At 43.5% G+C, this 23688-nt stretch overlaps 1 protein-coding gene across 1 annotated transcript; it reads right to left on the bottom strand.

Annotated features, from left to right (window-relative positions):
• Positions 1–10012: 10012 nt before the first annotated feature.
• On the bottom strand, positions 10013–11593 carry LOC138366031 (uncharacterized). The gene has a single exon (XM_069326751.1). The coding sequence runs from the start codon at positions 11591–11593 to the stop codon at positions 10013–10015; it is 1581 nt and encodes a 526-aa protein (XP_069182852.1).
• Positions 11594–23688: the final 12095 nt, after the last annotated feature.

The raw sequence follows: 23688 nt of genomic DNA on the forward strand, positions 1-23688 counted from the left end.
AGGCGCCCTGGAAGTGTGGGAGGCCTCAACAGGCGCCCTGGAAGTGTGGGAGGCCTCAACAGGCGCCCTGAAAGTGTGGGAAGCCTCAACAGGCGCCCTGGAAGTGTGGGAGGCCTCAACAGGCGCCCTGGAAGTGTGGGAAGCCTCAGCAGGCGCCCTGGAAGTGTGGGAGGCCTCAACAGGCGCCCTGGAAGTGTGGGAAGCCTCAGCAGGCGCCCTGGAAGTGTGGGAGGCCTCAACAGGCGCCCTGGAAGTGTGGGAAGCCTCAGCAGGCGCCCTGGAAGCGTGTTAGTGGTGTGCCTGGACGAGTGGCAGCACCTGTTTACAGGAGAGTGGGAACTCCTGGCTTGCATACCCCTCCGGGTGGCGTTGACCACAATGGTGCCCCGTGGCAGGGATCTTGACGCCTGCCCGCCCTCCTGCCTCTGGTAAGTATTGTTGACCTTTCGGCGTTGCAACACATCTATGACATTCGCAACAGTTATACCAAGTGGTGTAATTATAGTGCAAGTGAATGTTGCAAATGATTTCGATGTGGTATCGGTGAGTAATGCGGGCCAAGTGCGTCTCGCAGTCTCGTCACCTTCAGTCTATTGGCCACGTTTGGCCAATAGACTGTCAAAAGGTGTCAGTCTATTGGCCAAACGTGGCCAATAGACTGACACCTTTACTCCTTCTCTGATAGATAAGTTGTTATCGTCTCCTGGTGATTGGCGAGATTGTTCCAGTCGATTATCACAAAAGCATTCTTTGACATCTTGAAGAGCATAAATTAATGAAGATTTCAAGGCATGGTTTTACTAAGGGTCGCTTTGTTTAGCAAATTTCCTCATTCTTGTCCAGAATATCCGAAGCAGCTGAGGGCGAGAAAGATTGCCACATTTTATACCTTGACTTCAGCAAGGCCTTTGACATCGTAGCTCACGAGAGGCAAGTGATACTAGAGGGATTGTGGGGAGTTGTGATACATAAGAACATAAGAACAAAGGTAACTGCAGAAGGCCTATTGGCCCATACGAGGCAGCTCCTATCTATAATCACCCAATCCCACTCATATATACGTGGGGGAAGTTGTGTAAAAGCCTGGTCTGTGTCTCAGAGAGGCTGCAGGATCCAAGTAAGTTCAGGCTTCAGGCTTCTGGCTTCAACTCTTTTTCCATGTCGGAGCTCAGTCGATTAAGGCAGCGTCTGGGATGATCTCGGATGTAGGTTCGAATCCTCGTCAAGGCCCTTGTGGATTTGTTCACTAGAGGATTGTTTTAAGTGGGATTAGAAAGCGTTTATATCAAAGAAGACAGTCATCATAAATGGACTTCAGTAGGATTGTGAGACAATTGTAAGCGGAGTGCCTCACGGCTTTGTCTTGGAACCTCTCTTCTTTACCATATATGTAAACATAACGGACTCAACAACAACATTTAAAAATGTGCACAATATACAACAATTAGGAGGAAAATTCAGACTCAAAATCAGTTGAATAATAGTTTGGCTTTTGAGATGAACGGATGATTTAAACGAACGGTTTTGAGATGAACGGATGATTGGTAGATGCAGTTAAATGCTAAAAATATAGGGTTCTCGAGCTAGGTAATGATGATATGCGAAAACAATCTGGGAATCGTGACTAGAAGGGATCTAAACCCATGAAATAAGACCATAAGAACAAAGGTAACTGCAGAAGGCCTATTGGCCCATACGAGGCAGCTCCTATTTATAACCACCCAATCCCACTCATAAACATGTCCAACCCACGCTTGAAACAATCGAGGGACCCCACCTCCACCACGTTACGTGGTAATTGGTTCCACAAATTAACAACCCTGTTACCGAACCAGTATTTACCCAAGTCTTTCCTAAATCTAAACTTATCCAATTTATACCCATTGTTTCGTGTTCTGTCTTGTGTTGATACTTTTAATACCCTATTAATATCCCCTTTGTTGTGTCCATTCATCCACTTGTAAACCTTTATCATGTCACCCCTAACTCTTCGCCTTAACAGTGAATGCAATTTAAGCTTTGTTAATCTTTCTTCATATGAAAGATTTCTAATTTGGGGAATTAACTTTGTCATCCTACGCTGGACACGTTCAAGTGAATTTATATCCATTCTATAGTACGGCGACCAAAACTGAACTGCATAATCTAAATGGGGCCTAACCAGAGCAAGATATAGCTGAAGAACCACACCAGGTGTCTTCTTACTAACGCTGCGATTATTTCCCAGTGTCTTATTTGCCTTATTGCGAACATTCATGCAATGATCGTTTGGTTTTAAATTCTTACTAATCATAACTCCCAGATCCCTTTCGCAATCCAACTTCGCAATCTCAGCACCATCTAGTTCGTATCTTGTAACTCTATCATCATTACCTAGCCTCAAAACTTTACATTTATCAGCATTAACCTGCATCTGCCAATCCTTTGACCGTTTGTAACTAAGTCTTAATCTGTGTATGGCTGCTGCAATGTCTCTGGATATCTTTTTGTCAGGCTTGAAAGAGTAGTACCCAGTGGCTTGTTCGTACCATATCGCAGTGGATCTTCCTTCCGCTACTTTAGCTCTGTGGCGACTTTTGATAGTTGGGAGTATTTTCTTCTTATTTGCTCCCTAATCCGTGAAAAAATATTTTAACCTGTGCAACAATAAGAGAAGTAGATGAGGAGGCCACATCTCACTAAGACGCACGTGACCTAAGGTAAATACTTAAGCTACAGAACTGTCTTAACCAGTTTACGAGTGGCTGAGGCGAAGGTAAGCTCGTCGTGCTGTGAATCTGAGAATGGGTGTCAACGCCAGTTTTCTCCTGAATCCTTCAGTTAACTCAAAAGTAAGTGTTCCTCAGTCACAGTCTCCGGCTGCCGTAGATCAGCTAATGAAGACTTCAGAAAATGAATAATAATGATAATTGATAAGATGATGAGTCACAATAACGTGGTTAAAGTATATTGACCACACACTAGAAGGTGAAGGGACGACGACGTTTCGGTCCGTCAAGTCGATCTCACAATCGACTTGAGAATGGTCAAGGACGGACCGAAACGTCGTCGTCCTTTCACCTTCTTGTGTGTGGTCTGGTCAACATAATTGATAAGACTTAGCCACGTTATTGTAACATGATCTGTATATTCTCTGTTTGTTATTATTGCATTGTTAGTTGGTATGTTAAGTCCCGTGACTGTTGACAGATGCCATCAGTTTACCGGTGTGGCTTGTGCCTGTCCCAGCAGGGGGTCATCCGGTGCCTCCCTCACAAGATGCGCTGCCACCACCACCTCTGCTCACACTGCTACAACACCGCCGTCAAGACCTCCACAACCTTCCAGTGCCCCGTCTGCTACACCGCTGGCGACCACAAGACCCTCCGCTGGAAACTGAGCCGTCGCTACGGCCTCCGTCGGGACTTACGACGCTCTCGACGCAAGCAGACTGCCAGACACAGTATCCGTCCGAGACTTTACAGTGATTCCCGCCAGAAAATGTCCGTCGCTGTGAGTTCAAAATCGTGGGGCAAAGTGAGAAACAGAATAATCGACGGTGAATGTTATCCAGATTACGTTGAGAGTTCTCGCGATGTCACGGTGCAGGTGTGGTCGCTGTACGCCATCGAATATGAATATTAATGTCCCTCCCTACAGTCCCTGCCGCCAGCACCAGTAGCCTCTGTTCTGACAGTAATCTGCTTGTTTTGCTGCATAAATACGTAATAAAAATATAGACATATAAGTTGCGTTTACCTGAACCTACTTGAGTGGGGGACCGGAGGAGGAAGAATAATATTCCTGTATTATATTGTTCCAACTTAACAATAATGGACACATTTCATATTTATATCTAAGTAAACTTATTTGTATGTGTAACCTACACTTGAAATGTCTCGTGAATTCCTCGTCTATTGTTTAACCCAGAAACATTATCTTTCCTGAACTTGAACTTTTGCACTTAAATTAAGATTTGGTATCAAGACTAAACCACATACTAGAAAATGAGGAGACGACATTTCAGTCTGACCTGGACCATTATCAAGTCGAGTGTGGGGCCGTCCTGGACCCACAGGTCGAGTGTGGGGCCGTCCTGGACCCACAGGTCGAGTGTGGGGCCGTCCTGGACCCACAGGTCGAGTGTGGGGCCGTCCTGGACCCACAGGTCGAGTGTGGGGCCGTCCTGGACCCACAGGTCGAGTGTGGGGCCGTCCTGGACCCACAGGTCGAGTGTGGGGCCGTCCTGGACCCACAGGTCGAGTGTGGGGCCGTCCTGGACCCACAGGTCGAGTGTGGGGCCGTCCTGGACCCACAGGTCGAGTGTGGGGCCGTCCTGGACCCACAGGTCGAGTGTGGGGCCGTCCTGGACCCACAGGTCCGGTCCGTCACAATCGACTTGATAATCGTCTCCTCTTTTTCTGGTGTGTGTGGTTTAATCTTATCTTAAACCACGTTATTGTGACTCGTCGTCTGCATAACACTTGGTAATCTCTAGTGGGAAGTTCTGAGATAAATGCATAAATATTTGGAATGATTTTTTGGTTCATTTGGAATGAACATTTATAATTTTTTTGGTTTTAAATTATTACTAATCATAACTTCCAAATCTGTTTCGCAATCTCAACACCATCTAGCTCGTATCTTGTAACTATCATTTCCTAGCCTCAAAACATTACATTTCTCAGCAATAAACTACATCTGCCAATCTTTTGACCATTTCAAAACTCTATTTTGATCGTCTTGAAGTGATAGTGAATTCTTTTTCCGTATTTATTTCCCTCCCGATTTTGTGTCATCGGCAAATTTGCAAATGTTGCTACTCAAACCTGAATCTAAATCATTTATATATATCATAAACAACGAGATCCCAGGACAGAGCCTTGAGACACTCCACTTACAACATTTTCCCACTTTGACTTAACCCCATTTATATTAACTCTTTGTTTTCTTTGGAGCAGCCAACATCCAACTTAATATAGCACCCCAATATCATTTGTAAAACCATGTTCTGAATCATTTGTTAATTTATGTTTTTCAAGATGAAGACGAATGGTATTTGCAATTATCGAGTCAAATAACTTTCCCACATTAGACGTTAAACTAATTGGCCGATAGTTTAAAGCATCTTTCTTAAAAATTGGAACCACATTAGCAACCTTCCACAACTCTGGCACTGCCTGACTCTAATGATTTATTAAATATGGTAGACAATGGCTCGCAAAGCTCCTCTTTGCATTCTTTAAGCACCCTGGCAAACACTTCATCCGGCCCCTGGGGATTTGTTTGGTTTGAGTTTTACTATTTGTTTAATAACATCCTCCCTGGTAACTGCTAAACTAGTCAACCTGTCCTCATCCCCACCCACATAGACTTGTTTGGCTGAAGGCATAATGTTAAGTTCCTCTTTAGCAAATACAGAGATAAAATATTTATTAAAAATACTACTTCTCTCCTTGTCATTATCAGTTATCTGACCTGTATCAGTTTTTAATGGACCTATCCTTTCCCTAATCTGTGTTCGATATAACAGGAAAAAACTTTAGGATTTGTCTTTGCTTGTCCAGCTATGCGAACTTTAGTTTCTTTTTTACCTCCTTATCTCTTTTTTTTAACATATCTAACCGAAATGTTTTCCCTCCTAAACTTTTTTTAACATTTCTAACAATTGGACGAATTCTAATCCTTTTGTACCAAGCTCTCTTTCTACCTATAAGGTTCTTCAAATCTTTGTTATCCATTTCGGGTCATTATTATTCGCTCTATTAAATTTGTATGATATACTATGTTCCTGTGCTTTGCTTAGAATATTTTTAACCAAGTTATATTTTGAATCCACATCAAAATCCATGCTTACATCACCCATCGCTGGGTTCACGTCTCGCGCCAAGACCGGCCTACACCCCCTATGCCCAGAACTTTCCAATCTATTTCACCCAAAAAATTTCTTAGGCTATTAGAATCAGCTTTCGAAAATTTGGCACTTTAACAGAATTTTCTCTTACAAATTTATACCATTCTATGTTAAATCTGATTTCTTTGTGATCACTTTTCTCTAGCTCACTCCCTATTTCGACGTTATTAATTTGTGCTTCCCTGTTAGTTAACACTAAGTCTAAAATATTATTTTCATGTGTTGGTTCCTTAATGTGTTGCTTAAGAAAGCTATCGTCAATTAATTCTAGGAGATCTTCTGCTTCATTATTCCGTTTTGGTAAGCAGTTTATTCCACTGAAATTAAAGTCACTCATGACACAAATACTGTTTGACCTAGATGCTCTAGATATTTCATCCCATATATGCTTTATTTCCATTCTAACTTTGGTGGCCTGTACATAACTCCTATTATAAGATTTTTACCTTTTTCGTTTAATTCTAGCCAAATAGTTTGTGTGTGGCTCAGTTTTGATTCCCTCTTTGAGACTACATTTCAAATTTTCCATAACATATATGGAATGTCTAATATATCTATCTTAACGATATTAGTTCTAAGCTAATATATCTATCTATATCTGTTAGACGATATACCTCGTCTAATATATCTATCTGTGTGAAATAGTTTAAATCCGTTTATTTGATATTCAGCTAATAGTTCTCTATTTGCCACATTCATTCATGTTTCAGTAAATGCAATAATACCTATTTTTTCTATGCAGAAAAGAGCATATAAATCGTTTATTTTGTTTCTTAAGACTCCTACTGTAATATATCTTAAGTATATTGTTATTTTGAGGCCCTTCTCTTTCCCTGTTCATTTTGCCAATTTGTTATCCCCACAAACACATACCTCCTTTCTCCATATCAATTCCCATACCACTATCTACTAACAGTTTAAACCCAAACAAACGCCTCCAACGCCTGTGAGTTGGCAATAACCCCAGCCCTAAACAAATGCACCCCATCCCGAGCATACATGTCAGTTCTTCCATAGAAGTGTTCCCAGTTATCAATGAATGATATTGCATTTGATTTACAATATTTGTCCAGTCGGCCATTGACACCAAGTGCCCTCGACAACCATTCATTTCCAACTCCCTTTCTTGGAAGAATGCCACATATGATCGGGATTCCTTCCTTTCTCCTAACTAATTCTATGGCTGTCTTAAACCTCTGTATCAGTGTCTCACTCCTAACTCGGCCTACATCATTTCCACCGGCACTGATATAAATAGTAGGTTTGTTCCCATTTCCAGCACCATCTGGTCACCACTTGGTCCGGGAGACATCTCCCGTCACGCAGGGTGCTGTCGCGCCTCCACAGATCTCCAGTATCATCCCTTGATACTGGTAATGGCTCAAGGCCACCACTTACGGGCTATTCATGCCCGTGCCACCTTTTGGGTGGCTTAATCTTCATCAATCAATCATCACCATTTCCAGCCATAGCATCATTTATGTTAACAATATCGCTAATTCCAGCTCCCAGATAGCAAACCCTTAACCTGTTCCCCCCCCCCTATCCCTGACACAAAAAGTTCTATCCAAATACCTTACTTGGGAAGGCCACAGAAGGGAATTGTCAGGGGGGGGGGGTAAAGCGCCAAGCCATTACGACTATAGCACCTCACCTGGGAATCTCCCACAACTAAAATTCGTCGCTTAGGAACTTCCTTTACTTTCTGAGAACCTTGAGGAGGGACCTGCGCTCCCTTCGTTGTCGTGTCTTTCGAGTGAACTACAGTCTCCCTACATCATTCGTCTTCCAGCACGGCGAATGAATTAGAAGTCCTTAGGGGATCTGTAGGTGGCTGTATCAGTCTTCTTAAGACCCCTGTTCTTTACGACGTTCCATCCGAAGATTTTCTACTACTTCCCTCCTCATTTGCTTTCCCCCTTGACGTTGTTTCGTCTGTCTTAGCTGCTCCCGCAGGTACTCTGCCCTCAGAGGTCCACATAGCTCCCTCGCCAGCACCGGTTCACTCACAACACCTTCAATTTTCAGTACCAAGACAATTGGGAAATTAGATTTTAGCCTTCACACTGAAGAATTTATATAAATTCAGTTGAACGAGCACAGAGAACGATGACAAAGTTGATCCAATGAATTATGATTACCTCAAGTTTATTGAGGTAAGGAAATGCATCTCAAAAATAGAATAGCTTAGGCTATTTCTACCTCGTTTATTTAAGGTCCCTCTAAGGGTTCACATATTCATATAGTACACAACTATTGATCATATTAATAATGAGATAATGAGGATGGAAATTAGAGCAATAGGGATAGACTTCCAGAGATACATGTAGCTTCTGGGATTAGATTCATTATAAGCGGGGGGGGGGGATCTAATGACCTAATCATCTCACTACAAAAGGTTGAAAATGTATTATGCGTGATAAAGTATAATAAGAGAGTTGATTGATTGATGAAGATTAAGCCACCCAAAAGGTGGCACGGGCATGAATAGCCCGTAAGTGGTGGCCCTTTTGAGCCATTACCAGTATAAAGAGCTGATACTGGAGATCCGTGGAGGTGCGACTGCACCCTGCGTGACGGGAGATGTCTCCCGTGACGTCAGAGGTAATGATATTGGTATCTGTCTTCAACTTTGCTTTGTGTAAGCCATTTCTTCCTTGCCTTCATAAATGGATAGTTCATTTTCCCGAGACTCTCCCATCAGTGATACTCCATCCTCTTCCTTACTTGAAATTCTATCCCCTCTACTTTGTAAGTTCAATTCCATCCTCATTATCTTAATCATTGTATTTCTTGGGCATCCCATGATTATCTCATGGCTTCATTTTGTACCTTCTCCAACTTCTTTAATCTACATTTACCAAAACAAGAAATGATAGGTGCAGCATAATCAACAATATATAACAGTATACCATTTCATTACTATTGACATATAAAATATGATTAATATTGGTGTACTGTGAATTTGTGAGCTCCTTGAGTGACCTTAACTACACGAAAGTAGAAATATCCTAAGCTACTCTATCCTTTTGAAATGCATTTTATTATCTCAATAAACTTACTTCAACTTGACAAGACAATAGCATAAGTTTCACCTCAGGTAAGCATTATATCAGCTGAGGTGGTCTCTAAACTCGCAGCATTTAGGAGACTTCCCTCATAAGTGACAGATACCATTTACGGGCTATTCATGCCCGTGCCACCTCTTGGGTGACTTAATCTTCATCAATCAAGTGACAGCGGGTCCTTGTATTACTGAGCCAGCAATGGGTCCCTTCTTCAGTCTCCTGGCCAAAGCTTCGGTTGTCTCAGAGGTAATTCACTGGTCTCACTGGCTGACAAGCAATGTGGCATCCTATCAGTGTTCTTGTCCTGAACGGTTCAACAATCTTGATTGTAGGCGATGAGTCACAATAACGTGGCTGAAGTATGTTGACCAATCCACACACACTAGAAAATGACAATCGACTTGAGAATGGTCCAGGACGGACCGAAACGTCGTCGTCCCTTCATTTTCTAGTGTGTGGATTGGTAAAAAATCTTGATTGTGTCAGGTGACAGCCTAGCGGTGTCCTTCTTGTCTGATGTGTTTGGAATTCCAATGTCTTGATCATATTACCGTGAAGCAGTCCATGTGTGCAGTCTATGAGTGGTGGCTCAAATCCTAGACGACTTTGAAGTTCGTTTCCTCATCTCTTAATGCCTTACACAAATTAATTTGAATCATTTATACTTTATAATTACTATAGTTTTCTTTTACCCCCCACAGCTAAAATTTCGAAACCAACCGGAGTGTGGTATGTGCCTGGACCAGTTTGACGACATGAGGCGGGTGAGGCAGAAAATGGCGTGTGGTCACAAGCTGTGCTTACTCTGCTTCAGCGCCATCGTCAGGTCCAGCGGCGGGACCTTCCAGTGCCCCTTCTGTCACGCCAATGCCGACTACGAGAGGAGGGCCATGGAGTCGAGGCGCCGCTGCCGGGAATTCTACAAGCTGGACCTTCAATCGGAGGATAAGGACTCGACATCTTCACGGCCAAGACGTGTGGAGAAGTTCCAAATGGTGACTACGAGTTTCTTGGATAAGATCAATCAGCAGGTGCCGATCTGCGCCTCGTGTCAGCAAGACCTCACGCCTGAGGATGATACATCCTGTAATTTATGCGAGATCCCTTGCGCTCTGTGAGAGAGTTGAGAGGTGCGCTCTGTGAGAGGGTTGAGAGGTGCGCTCTGTGAGAAGGTTGAGAGGTGCGCTCTGTGAGAGGGTTGAGAGGTGCGCTCTGTGAGAGGGTTGAGAGGTGCGCTCTGTGAGAAGGTTGAGAGGGGTTGAGAGGTGCGCTCTGTGAGAGGGTTGAGAGGTGCGCTCTGTGAGAGGGTTGAGAGGTGCGCTCTGTGAGAGGGTTGAGAGGTGCGCTCTGTGAGAGGGTTGAGAGGTGCGCTCTGTGAGAGGGTTGAGAGGTGCGCTCTGTGAGAGGGTTGAGAGGTGCGCTCTGTGAGAGGGTTGAGAGGTGCGCTCTGTGAGAGGGTTGAGAGGTGCGCTCTGTGAGAGGGTTGAGAGGTGCGCTCTGTGAGAGGGTTGAGAGGTGCGCTCTGTGAGAAGGTTGAGAGGTGCGCTCTGTGAGAAGGTTGAGAGGTGCGCTCTGTGAGAGGGTTGAGAGGTGCGCTCTGTGAGAGGGATGTGAGGTGCGCTCTGTGAGAGGGTTGAGAGGTGCGCTCTGTGAGAGGGATGTGAGGTGCGCTCTGTGAGAGGGATGTGAGGTGCGCTCTGTGAGAGGGTTGAGAGGTGCGCTCTGTGAGAGGGTTGAGAGGTGCGCTCTGTGAGAGGGATGTGAGGTGCGCTCTGTGAGAGGGTTGAGAGGTGCGCTCTGTGAGAGGGTTGAGAGGTGCGCTCTGTGAGAGGGTTGAGAGGTGCGCTGTGAGAGGGTTGAGAGGTGCGCTCTGTGAGAAGGTTGAGAGGTGCGCTCTGTGAGAGGGTTGAGAGGTGCGCTCTGTGAGAGGGTTGAGAGGTGCGCTCTGTGAGAAGGTTGAGAGGTGCGCTCTGTGAGAAGGTTGAGAGGTGCGCTCTGTGAGAAGGTTGAGAGGTGCGCTCTGTGAGAGGGTTGAGAGGTGCGCTCTGTGAGAGGGTTGAGAGGTGCGCTCTGTGAGAGGGATGTGAGGTGCGCTCTGTGAGAGGGTTGAGAGGTGCGCTCTGTGAGAGGGATGTGAGGTGCGCTCTGTGAGAGGGATGTGAGGTGCGCTCTGTGAGAGGGTTGAGAGGTGCGCTCTGTGAGAGGGTTGAGAGGTGCGCTCTGTGAGAGGGATGTGAGGTGCGCTCTGTGAGAGGGTTGAGAGGTGCGCTCTGTGAGAGGGTTGAGAGGTGCGCTCTGTGAGAGGGTTGAGAGGTGCGCTCTGTGAGAGGGTTGAGAGGTGCGCTCTGTGAGGAGGTTGAGAGGTGCGCTCTGTGAGGAGGTTGAGAGGTGCGCTCTGTGAGAGGGTTGAGAGGTGCGCTCTGTGAGAGGGTTGAGAGGTGCGCTCTGTGAGGAGGTTGAGAGGTGCGCTCTGTGAGAGGGATGTGAGGTGCGCTCTATGAGAGGGGTGAGAGGTGCGCTCTGTGAGAGGGTTGAGAGGTGCGCTCTGTGAGAGGGTTGTGAGGTGCGCTCTGTGAGAGGGTTGTGAGGTGCGCTCTGTGAGAGGGTTGAGAGGTGCGCTCTGTGAGATCATACCAGATCAACCAGCTTGTCACGTCCCAAGAGCAACATCAGGTGTTTCTCACATACTTCATCCCCTCATATACAACATATTACATTTTTGTACGTTAATAAATTTCTGGAATTGCTGTGTTGAGCATATCTAGGATAATAATTTTCCTGTGACTCCCCAAGATTGAATCTCTATGTAAATATATCTTTGTCAGTAAAGTTTGTGGATGTATATTGTGTTTCCTTGTGCTTATATGAGGCTACAACAGTCAAAATTCTTGACATGGGATTGAAGCGTAGGTTAGACATATGTGAATCAGTTTGGAGGGATATAAATATTAACTGCTTCGTATGGGTTTAATAAGCCTTCTACAAGTCCATTTATTCTCTTGTTCTTATATATATATATATATATATATATATATATATATATATATATATATATATATATATATAAATATATATATATATATATATATATATATATATATATATATATATATAATATGCATTTTCCCTTATTTCGAGTTGCAATAATTTTCCCGAAAATTACACCTTTGCCATTTTCATTTTGGTATCGGGTCCCGTGCTGCCTTCTTATAGAGTATATTCACACCCAGACCCCATATTCTACTAGTAATAGTATGAGCAATTACTCCACATTCCAACAGTTCCAGCTGACTATTACGCCACACTCCAAGAATCCCAGTTGACTAGCAGCACTTGGAACTAAAATTACACTGACCTGTTAGTGGTTCTATAATTGGAAACTGAAATAATAATCACTAACCACCGAGCCTCCTCTTGGTTCCCCAATTATGCTGAGCTGTTCGTAATTGCATAATTATACTAATCTGCTCGAAATATTTATTTCGGGCAGATTATTAATTAAGGTAATTAGGGTCATTATTTACCCTAATTACACTGAGCCATTTCAGGGGTTCTATAATCAGGCAACACTGAGCAACTGCACACAGATTTATACATTCAAATTCAAATGTTTATTCAGGTAAAGTACATACATACAAGGTGTGATACAAACATTGATGGATTTATATATAGAGTTAGTACATACAATGCCTAAAGCCACTATGACGCAAAGCGTTTCGGACAGGAAAAACACTAAAGACTAACACTTAATACTAATTGAGACTAAAGTAATAAATTGTGTTGAGAAAATATAAAATTAAAAAAAAGGGGGGAACATGGCAGAAAAATAGCAAATAAACAATTTGGTCGACAAACAGCATTGTTTAAAATAGCAGATTGATTGATTGATAAAGATTAAGCTACCCAAGAAGTGGCACGAGCATGAATAGCCCGTAAGAATTATAGAGAACCGTTTGGGGGTTATATAATTAGTCTGCACTTAACTGTTCCAGAGTTATTAGAGACAAAAATCCTATCGTGTATCTATAATTGCTCTAATTAGTCTACACCTATCCGTTCATGGCTTACAATTATACAGCTACCTGATCGTAGCTCTTTAATTAGGCTGATCGGGGGTTTCTATGCTTAGGAGCTGTTTGTGGTTCTATACTTAGAAGCAGTTCGCGGTTCTATAATTAGTTGTTCGTGGTTCTATAATTCCACAAAACGGTTCGCGTCTACACAACAGTTATAACATTGACTTGAGTCACCCCGAGCATGTGGTCACGGCCCGGCCCCGTTCTCTCGAGGCCTCTGCATAGAAAACGTCAATATTATGGGGCATTCAATTATCACTAATACGTCGCAATTTTTACGGTTTTGCCGATTCAGTAAAAATAAACGACGGATTAGGCGTGAGGACAGAGGGGGGGGATTGGGGGAAGAAGAGAGGGGGGATAACAGAACAATTACCACGTCATCAACTAAATTCCAGTGGTCAATTATCAGGGGATCGTTCACACCGGCTAGGCCATTACTAACTAGCGAATGACCCGATTAGAGGGAACCATCGGTTGTTACACTACTAGAGCGAGATGAACCGTGGGATTTCGATGTGGCTATCGCCTTTAATATCCTGCGTGGGGCGGCACTTTCTTGCACCGGGCGTGTGTGGTCTTTTGAGGCCGTTGTTGATAAACTGCAGAAATTGGCACTCTCGATGGTCTGGTTAGGGTGGGCGTGGCGTGGTTGGTGTGGGCGTGGACTGCTTAGTGTGGGCGTGGTCTGCTTAGTGTGGGCGTGGACTGGTTAGCCTAAGTGTGGCGTGGTTTGACTAGTTTGGACGTGGTTTAGTTAGTTATACGCTTTTTACTTTCTTTGTATTCAAATAACAACCCCCAGTGTCACCCCCCCACCCCCCAGTGTCACCCCCCCACCCCCCAGTGTCACCCCGACACCCCCCTGTGTCACCCCGACACCCCCCTCCCCTGTGTCACCCCGACACCCCCTCCCTCCACTATGAACACACTACAACCTTCACACTCACTCTTACCAAACACATTTATCAGTTTATCACACCGCCGCCGGCAGGTTCAGGTACCGAGACTCTCAAGTCAATTTGCAGCAAATTACTCTTTGTTTTTTATTTACATATTGGATCACTTTGGCCTGAATAACGGCTCTGGCACATCTCTTAAACTAATGTGGAGCGAATACGAGTTTCACTTAATAAAATTTATTGCAAATATTTAGCTTTTTGTTTACATATTTAGACAATAATTTAGTCGTAAATTAAAATATTTTTTATTAAAACGAAAGTCAGACTTGCTGAGAACCTCAGAGCTATTGGAACGCTGCTCTTTTCAGTCTTGGCGGGAACCTCAGAATGCCCTGAACGCTGATTGGCTGCTCTTTTCAGTCTTGGCGGGAACCTCAGAATGCCCTGAACGCTGATTGGCTGCTCTTTTCAGTCTTGGCGGGAACTTCAGAATGCACTGAACGCTGATTGGCTGCTCTTTTCAGTCTTGGCGGGAACCTCAGAATGCACTGAACGCTGATTGGCTGCTCTTTTCCAGTCATGGCGGGAACCTCAGAACGTTGATTGACTGCTCTCTTGTCAGTCTTGGCTGGAAAAGGTGCCAAATACGAACGACAAATAAAACAATCAGCTGGAACTCGTCGTCGTACCCGCCGCTGTCTTATTGTTCTTGCTTACCGTCCTACGATAATCTAGTGCGCCTTAGCTGGATCAAGAATGTTTCCCACCCTCCAAAAGTGACAGCTCCTACAGGTACTATGGCCGGACTGTACATAGTAACAAGAATGTAACAACTCTTGTATATATCTCAAAAAAATAGTAACTGTAATAATATGCACTCTTCACCACCCTCACAGAAATCGCGTTTTGGACTACAGGAATTCTAAAGGGTATAAGAATATACAATAAGTGAAACAGAATAGCCATAAATCTGACCTTAGCTGCCCCTAGGCATAAATAAGCCATACCAGGCCTAAAATACTCTAGTTTAGGCCTAATTTAGTACATTAAGTACTATACTAGCTAGGCATAGGAAAGGTTAAGGATGCTTTTTCTCTCGGGCCGTTTACAAAAGCAATAGTATAAAACCTGGACCTTTTTTTGGATGCGTATTTTATACTATCATCCAAAGTATTATAGACACTATACTTTGTGCATGTCATGTTGTACTGGTCAGTCTATAAGAAAACAACATGGAGGTGAAGTTACACTTTGTCTCTACCACTATGCCAGTGTTTGTTTTGATATAAGTGTAGGCTAATGCACTGAAGCTATATTGGAGTTTGGTTATGGTGGTTAAACCATCGTGGTTATTGGCTGTGATTTTTTGTTATTGCTCTGAAGACCCGTGGTCACTTTCTGGTGACAGTGGGCTTGCCGTGAGTAACCTTTGCGATGAGGCTGTTGCAGTCAAACTCTCTGGCTTGCTGTTATTTTGAAATCATTTTACTGAAAGATCTCTGATTACGTGATGATATCTGTTAATTGTAAAACACGTTTGCAATTGGCTGTTAAAATTGTTTCGACTGCAATGAATCTTTGTGAGTGGCTATTTAAATTTTTATGACTACTTTTTGTTCGTTGAGATTGGAGTGATGCTATTTGACGATGTGATGAGGCTATGTGAATGTGTAATGAAACTGGAAGTGCGTTAGCCTAAAGCCTTCGACAAATATTAAATATTATTATTACGCATGTATATAATATTTAATAAATGTTGTCATTGAGTTCTATGCCCAATGACAAAAGTCACCTCAGTTTTTTATAATTCATAAGTGATGTCAGTTTTTAAGTCAGTAAGATGGAGTTTGCATAGGATATCGCTCACAACAATGACAAACAAAACAGGATGATATAACTCTTAAACTCAGTGAAAAAAAAACATCATACTTTTATGCTCCAAGTATCTAAGGTTCCAAGTGAAGAAGGTGAGTGAATGTGAGACATACCAGCCAGAGAAGGAAGACGACACGAGGTGTACTAATATAAGAGACACTGCCTTAACTAACCTTACCATGTGTGGAGACTCGCCTTTAAAATAGCTGACTTACCTTGAGTTGAAGTAAGCAATATAAGTGCTTGTATCTGGCTCTAACAACCGTCTTCCACTTACATATCTCCTGCGGATAGAAATTGTAAGTCTGATCTTACAATTCGGCTAGTATATGTAAGTTATATCAACCTATAGCACTCTTTAAACAAGGCTATCGTATCGCTATCAGTCAACACATATTCAGTTCATGGGTAACATGGCAATATTATTAAACAACCTGCACTGACCTATTTTCGGGGTCTTGCCCCACTTCTAGCCTAAAGATATCACACTTATAGACTAAAGATATAGTTAAATTGGCCAAATCATCTTGTACTCTGTACTTAGCTTAATATTTTTGAAAAGTGGAACGGAAACCGAAGTCTTATTGGTTCTGAATGTACCTTTGGTTCTATATCCACTTCCCTCGCTACTCCAGTGGAATTGTCCTGGTGTGAAGGAACAGTCTTGTTGGTACAGGTAATTCAATTGGCTGGCGTGGCTACAGTATGGCTGGCATGGCTACAGTATGGCTGGCGTGGCTACAGTATGGCTGGCATGGCTACAGTATGGCTGGCGTGGCTACAGTATGGCTGGCGTAGCTACAGTATGGCTGGCATGGCTACAGTATGGCTGGCGTGGCTACAGTATGGCTGGCGTAGCTACAGTATGGCTGGCGTGGCTACAGTATAGCTGGCGTGGCTACAGTATGGCTGGCGTAGCTACAGTATGGCTGGCGTGGCTACAGTATGGCTGGCGTGGCTACAGTATGGCTGGCGTGGCTACAGTATGGCTGGCGTGGCTACAGTATTACCAAAATCACTCTGGGTTCGCTATGGGCACGAGGCGACGATGGCCGCTCCATTGTGTTGACAATCTCTAGCTCCTTCAGGGGCTACCACCAATTAATTTTTTCTGACATGATTACAGTATTTGCTGCTAATAACCATCCACTTTTACAATATATATTAATTTAATTCATTTAAGAGTATGACAAAGAACGAGAAGGATGAATTATTCCGCATTAATTTCCCTTTGGAAAAGTTATTATGTCTCTGGGTGAATCATAGTTATCCTTTTATCCCCGTTGCCTCGACGAACCTAAAGTGTTTATGTCTGGAAAGCATTTTTTTATATACATGCAGTCCCACCCAATCTGTGTGTTCACACAGTGGGGTGTGTATACACCACTGTGGGACATAAACACGTATGTATGGTTCAAGTTCAAGTATGCTTATTGAGACAAGAAAAAAATACATCTCAAAGGGATAGAGTAGCTTAGGCTATTTCTACCCTCCCATGTATGGTTCCCATCTTAGTAAGGGATTGAGATGCATATCTAGATTTAAGTTGAGACTCTAGTCTCGTAATAAGGACATATTAGTTTAGAACCTTATAGGTTTGTCCCATACAATTTTGCCTATATGGTATTAACCTACTGAAAGGAAATGGTAAGATATATATATACCGAAAGGTATACTCCGCCTCTCGGTGAATATATGCTGAGTTCACTTTTATTTTGAACTATGTTCAAGGCAAAGGTATACTAATGGATGGTCAGTAAGCACTGACCGTAATGGGTTCATAGGTATTAACTATTATTAAGACCAACATCAAACCAAATGGTAATGCAGTAGAATTAATTTACAATGAAACATTTTACTATAATATTACTTATTATATTTGTTCTCTTGTGTGGTTTCAGTGTTTGTGTAGTGCCAGAGTTTTTGGATTGCTTGTGACTGTATAGTGCTAGTGTTTGTGGGTGCCACTGTTTGATGTCAGGGTTTGTGTGGTGTCAGGGTCACGGTTTCTGTGGTGCCAAGGTCAGGGTGTGGTGCTAATGTTTGGTAATCAGTGTCTGTATGTCAGTGCTTGTACGCTGTCAGCGTTTCTGCTGTCAGTGTTTGTGTGGTGTCAGTGTTTGTGTGGTGTCAGTGTGTGTGTGGTGTCAGTGCAAATCACCACCAGCCTCAGCTTTCTCAGCACAGGTCACCACCAGCTTCACCCTCCTCAGTAGAGGTCAACACCAGCCTCACCTCTCGCAGCCCCAGCTGACCTCTGCCGCTTCACTCATATCTCAGGAATTCAGGTCACCCCCAGAACATGTTCGGGTGTAAAGGCTGGCGGGCATTGTTTATAGCGCGAGGGTGGGCTCGCGTCCGGGTATGGCAGCTATCATTGTTTATAGCCCCGCGATTGTTGGCTTGCGCGCGGGTACGGTAGCTGAGATTGTTTACAGGGCGGCGCGAGGTTAACAATCAATTACTATTGATTGTTATTGAATACAGAATGCATGATTGTTAATGAATAATTGAATACAATTACTATTGATTGCTCGTGCGCGGGTATGTCGGTATATACAATTGACTTGAGAATGGCCCAGGACAGACCGAAACGTCGTCGTCCCTTCACCTTCTAGTGTGTGGTCTGGTCAACATACTTCAGCCACGTTATTGTGACTCGTCGCCTGCATGTCGGTATATATGTGGTGTCAGATTATGTTGTGTGTCAGTATATGTGTGGCATCAGAATACGTTGGGTGTCAGTATATGTGTGGTAGTGGTGTTGTTGGGTGAGGGGCGACGATGATATGTGTGGTGTCGCCCAATAAGGATGATGTGGTCGCTTGCAACAAGGAAATGGTTCTCAGTCTTCCTTGATTTTAATTCCAAATAGGCTAGCTGGTTCTGAACATAACTACAGTACTATGGCAACTGATAGGCTAGCGGGAAAGAAATGTTAACATTTGGCCCAAGACAAGACACGATCACAGGCCAGGTGTAGTATGCACATACTGTATACACCAGTATTTACAAATACAACAACAACAAAATTACAGAACAACATGGTTCCTTAACTCCCCAAATAAACAATCGCCAATAATGTTGTGGTCACACAAATGCATCTGCTTAGCCAAGTGATTTAACACATAAATAATTACACTAACACAATCTCCACAATAATATATATGAATAAAATAACAATTAATTTTATACAAAGAAATAATAATAACAGAGAGCAAGATAAATTGATTAAAAAATAGAGCAAACATCCTACACTAGGCTGCGCTCAACTGTAAATTCTGGCCATGGTGGGTGAGCCATAGATAGACATCACTGCCACATGTCTGTGGCTCACCAGTACACACTGTCACGCCTTGAATGGTAACAGAGTGGTAGTTAATGGCCAGTTGCCTGTTAAGGAACGTATAAATTGAATTAATACCATATAGGAACTCATACTATATATGTCATTATTTTTCACAGGAATAATCAGCCGTCACCCGATCCAAACCTATAAAGGCTAATGGGACTAAATCTCACAACTCTAGAGGATAGAAGAAACAGAGGATCCCTTCTGCAAAACACACAACGTAACGGTCCGTATTTTTCCCTTTGTTACAACTTGTAACAAAGTTGCTACATCTTGTTAAAAAGTTTTTATGACATGTTAGTTACTGCAACTTGTTATATTGGTTTTACAATTCGTAAGAGGGTATTACAACTTGTTGACCAAACCACACGTGTTACAACTTGTTCGAGCGTTGTAGAAATTTCATAGTTTCGTTGTGTGTTTGTCGGGGGGGGGGGATATGATCACAACTTATAAGATCCTGAGATAAATATATAAGGTGGATAAGGATAGTCTCTTCAGATTGAGAGAAAATAGGACAAGACGACACAGATGGAAGCTGGAAAAGCATATAAGCCGAAGGGACGTAAGTACTGGTACATTGTACGGGAAGTTAATAAGTGGAATGCTCTAAAAAGAGGAAGTTGTGGAAACCACCTCCATCCACAACTTTAAGGCCTGATTCAACAAAGAATTTGAAAGTCAGAGTAGTTAGGTTGAAACGCAACAGGTAGAAGGCGGGGCAGAAAGAGTTAAGTCCTCACTCCACCGTAGACACTGATAGGTAAATATTGGTAGGTAAGTACTCAGGACCACCCCCCCCCCCCACAATCAGAGGGCCCCCCCAAACCCACATTTACAATATCTTCCACTACACCCCCTCAGACAGAATCCCACCCTCCAACTACGATCTACCCTCCACCCCAGAACCTTGAAAATTGATACAATACAATTTAGTAAGATGGTAGGACCGATATGAGTCAAGTTCCGTCCATAAGTACGAGAGAGATCAAGTGTTTCCGTCTTTCACAAGGGTTGAGTCACGACCTGTGGCTCCATGGCGCCCCCACCCACTGACCTACTCGTAAGTTCCTTATTATCTCCACCTTCCACCCCCCCACCCCACCCCCACCATCATCAGGGACGAGGTAAACACACGCCTAGTGAGAGTCCAGCGAGAAGCTGTTTTACGAAGACAAGGGAGCGTGATGACTAGGCTTGGCTTCCGGTGCACGCGCGCGTACATGCACACACGCACACACGCACACACGCACACACGCACACACACACACACACACACACACACACACACACACACACACACACACACACACACACACACACACACACACACACACACACACACACACACACACACACAGAACTTTTTTAGTGTCAGAGTGGTTGACAAATGGAATGCATTAGGAAGTGATGTGGTGGAGGCTGACTCCATACACAGTTTCAAGTGTAGATATGATAGAGCCCAATAGGTTCAGGAACCTGTACACCTGTTGATTGACAGTTGAGAGGCGGGACCAAAGAGCCAAAGCTCAACCCCCGCAAGCACAATTAGGTGAGTACACACATACACACACACACACACTCCACACACACACACACACACTCCACACACACACACACACACACACACTCCACACACACACACACAGGGTTAGAAAGTGATGTGATAGAGGCTGACTCCATACACAGCTTCAAGTGTAGATATGATAGAGCCCAGTAGGCTCAGGAACCTGTACATTAGTTGACAGTTGAAAGGCGGGATCAAAGAGCCAGAGCTCAACCCCGCAAGCACAATTAAGTGAGTACACACTCACCAGTTGATTGACGGTTGAGAGGCGGGACCAAAGAGCCAAAGCTCAACCCCAGCAAGCACAACTAGGTGAGTACACCAAAATTTTTGTGAGACCAAAGTTGAAATATGCAGTAGTTGGATGGTGCCCATATCTTAAGAAGCACATCAATAAACTGGAAAGGTACAACAGCATGATATAAAATGGACTGAAAAACAAGAGTTACGGGCAGAGACTAGAGGCGTTAAATATGCCAAAACTAGAAGATATGAGAAAAAGAGGCGATATGATCACCACTTACAAGATAATAACAGGAATCAACCAAATTGACAAAGAGGAATTCCTGAAACCAGCAACAGCAACAACAAGAGGTCAAAGATTAACTAAGGAAACAAAGATGCCGAAAATTGTTTACAAAGTTTTCTTTTGCAAATAGAATAGTAGACGGTTGGACCAAGTTAAGTGAGAAGGTAGTGGAGGGCAAAACCGTCAGTACTGTAGTTTCAAAGTGTTATATGCCAAAGAGTACTGGGAAGACGGGACCCCACGAGCGTAGGTCTCATTGTGTAATTACCCTTAGGTAATTACACACCTAAAAACACACATACAGGTCCTCGCAGCTGAGAGGTCAGCACTCTGGGGGTCCTAGTCCTAAGGGCCCGGGTTCGATTCCCGATCGAGAGAGAGAGAACCCCTTGCTCCCTTTAGTAGAAGCTGGATGAAGTACGCCACTACCCATGGCAAGGTCTTCCACGGGGCCATCGTGAGCCAGCCCACTAGTGCCATTTAAGTCGATACGCCTGACCACCAGCCTCGGGTATGTAGGCTGTATGTGGCTCGGGGCGCGTATGCCATGGTGAAGTTGAGAGAGAGAGAGAAGGCCGCCCGCCACCATCACTGATCCAGTTTTGAAATTAAACATGCCTGTTGACTGCTTGCCTGCCTCGCCGTGGAATGTTGCTTGGTGGTATGATGCATGACCCTCATACACACACTCTCCCTCCACACACACGCACGCACGCTCCACGCACGCAAACAGCAGTTAGAGGCATAAGAAAATGGAGAGCTAACATGGAATGATAGACAAACACGGGGGGTTAAATGGAAAAAAGTCCAAGAGATTTTCAAATTGGAACCGGGACAGATACCTAACACGGTAGGGAAAGTCCTTCCTGAGACGAAACTAAAACTGTGAAACCTGACAGGATCTCACCATGGATAATTACGGAAGCTGCTGAAATAGTGTAAGCCACTTGCATTGATCTGCAGTGCAGATCTGGAGAGGGGGGTAGTGTTTTATTTCAATATACAAGAACAGACACAAACCACTAAACTACACAGATCTGTGTAGCCTAGGTTATGTTAGGATAGGACGGGTTAGGTTAAATTAAAGTTAAGCTAGGTTATGTTTGTTAAGTAATGTTATGTTAGATTAAGTTGCGTTGGGTTAGGTTAGATTAAGTTACGTTGGGTTAGGTTAGCCACAAAGACATCAACAATATTTTTTTTTCAGTGTCAGAGTAGTTATCAAATGAAATGCACTATGAAGTGATGTACCGTGGTGGAGGCTGACTCCAAACACAGTTTCAAATGTAGATATGATAGAGCCCAATAGGCTCAGCAACCTGCACGCCAGTTTATTGAAGGTTGAGAGGCGGGACCAAAGAAGCGAAGCTCAACCACAGCATAAATAATTAGGCGAGCAGATAGACGGATACATATTTTGTCTAAGAGTAGGCAGCTCTGCATGGCTGCCTACTATCTGCCTGCCACTCACGCATGACGTCAAAACTTGTGTTCCACGTTCTTGTGTACTGACCTGTTACGTTTGACCCCTTCTTCATTATATATCTGGCCTCTCATACCTGATTTGTGACTCCTTCACTGTGTTATCTGGTCTCTCATAGCTGACCTGTGACCCCTTAATTATATTATGCTATATCTAAACGCTATGCTTGTGGTCGGTTTTGAGCCCATTGTTGATGTGAATTTGTGCATTGAATTTTGTAACTAACTCATCAAGATTGTAGCCTGCTTAGCTAAATGAATTATGGGGTTCAGTCCCTGAGCCCATTATGTGCCTCTGTAACCCTTCCTCCAACGGGGAACACATCTCCCGTCACGCAGGGTGCAGTCGCACCTCCACAGATCTCCAGTATCAGGTAATGATACTGGTAATGGCTCCAAAGGGCCACCATTTACGGGCTATTCATGCCCGTGCCACCTTTTGGGTGGCTTAATCTTCATCAATCATCAATCCTTTCTCCATACCCCACAAAATGGGTATGGGGTGCATAATAAGTGAATTAAACTAAACTATATGCGTTCTAGTGGCTGTACAAGAATATATGAACTCATATACATATATATGTATCTATATATATATATGTATATATATATATATATATATATATATATATATATATATATATATATATATATATATATATATATATATATATATATATATATATATATAAAAGATGCAAAAAACAAAAAAAGATGCTTTTTCACTCATATAGTTATAAACCCATGGAACTGCCTACCCGCCAGAGGCATATAAGCCAATACATTGCTGAAGTTCAAAATCCAGCTGAATAAAATTATCAATTAAAATGGGGGTGTACCTTCAACACGCCACCGGCTTCCTGTCCCCGTTTTGGCCACTGGAGAGATGGTGTCCCCTCAGGTAAATTCAGGAAAAACTCTTTGTCTCTGCCGGTGCGGCTTTG

This window comes from Procambarus clarkii, chromosome 18 (genome assembly GCF_040958095.1).
Source record: "Procambarus clarkii isolate CNS0578487 chromosome 18, FALCON_Pclarkii_2.0, whole genome shotgun sequence".
NCBI lineage: Eukaryota > Metazoa > Arthropoda > Malacostraca > Decapoda > Cambaridae > Procambarus > Procambarus clarkii.